Here is a 544-nt window from a genome sequence, read left to right as displayed (position 1 = left end):
CGTTATTTATTTATAAAACAAAATAATTTTATAAATCACTTACTTTTATTTTTTCTAATTGACTTCGTTTCTCAGATAACGTTGTTTCAAATTTTGTTAATTCGGATAAAGTTTCTTCAAATTTGTCAATAGTTTTTCCAACTTGTTTGACATTTTCCGAAAAGTCTGACCATTTTTTAATAGATTCATCAATGTTAGCCTAAGTTGAATATATTTTAATATATTTATAAATACAAATAAATTAAAAATAATAATGTTTTATTAGGTAAAGCGCAGAGTGTTATTATTGTTTTTTTTTACCTTAGTTTCTAACATTTTAGAAGCTAATGCACTCCAATGTTCTTGCAAAGATATAAGTGAGTCATTGATTGCTTTATGACCATCAGGTGTGGTGCTTGCTAATACTATTTGTCCTTTTTTAGTACAATTTTGAATCATGTTAAAACCGTTTTCTTTGTACAACAACACTTCCTAAAAATTTGAATTAAAAAAAAAATAAAGAGGGTTGAATACATTTTTTAGCATGAAAGATTATCACTTTGGA

At 25.0% G+C, this 544-nt stretch overlaps 1 protein-coding gene across 1 annotated transcript; it reads right to left on the bottom strand.

Annotated features, from left to right (window-relative positions):
- Positions 1 to 43: 43 nt before the first annotated feature.
- On the bottom strand, positions 44 to 475 carry LOC126910217 (muscle-specific protein 300 kDa-like; the record flags this gene model as incomplete). Its single annotated transcript, XM_050692576.1, has 2 exons — positions 301 to 475; positions 44 to 199 (listed from the first exon to the last, which is right to left on the bottom strand). Coding segments are annotated over exons 1-2 (294 nt in total), but the record flags the coding sequence as incomplete, so codon positions are not given.
- Between the last annotated feature and the right edge of the window lie 69 nt (positions 476 to 544).

The sequence above is a fragment of the Daktulosphaira vitifoliae genome, unplaced genomic scaffold, assembly GCF_025091365.1.
Source record: "Daktulosphaira vitifoliae isolate Bord-2020 unplaced genomic scaffold, ASM2509136v1 Scaffold_7909, whole genome shotgun sequence".
In the NCBI taxonomy this organism is placed as follows: domain Eukaryota; kingdom Metazoa; phylum Arthropoda; class Insecta; order Hemiptera; family Phylloxeridae; genus Daktulosphaira; species Daktulosphaira vitifoliae.
The sequence above is the reverse complement of the archived record's forward strand: the minus strand, read 5'-3'. Positions and strand labels throughout refer to the sequence as shown.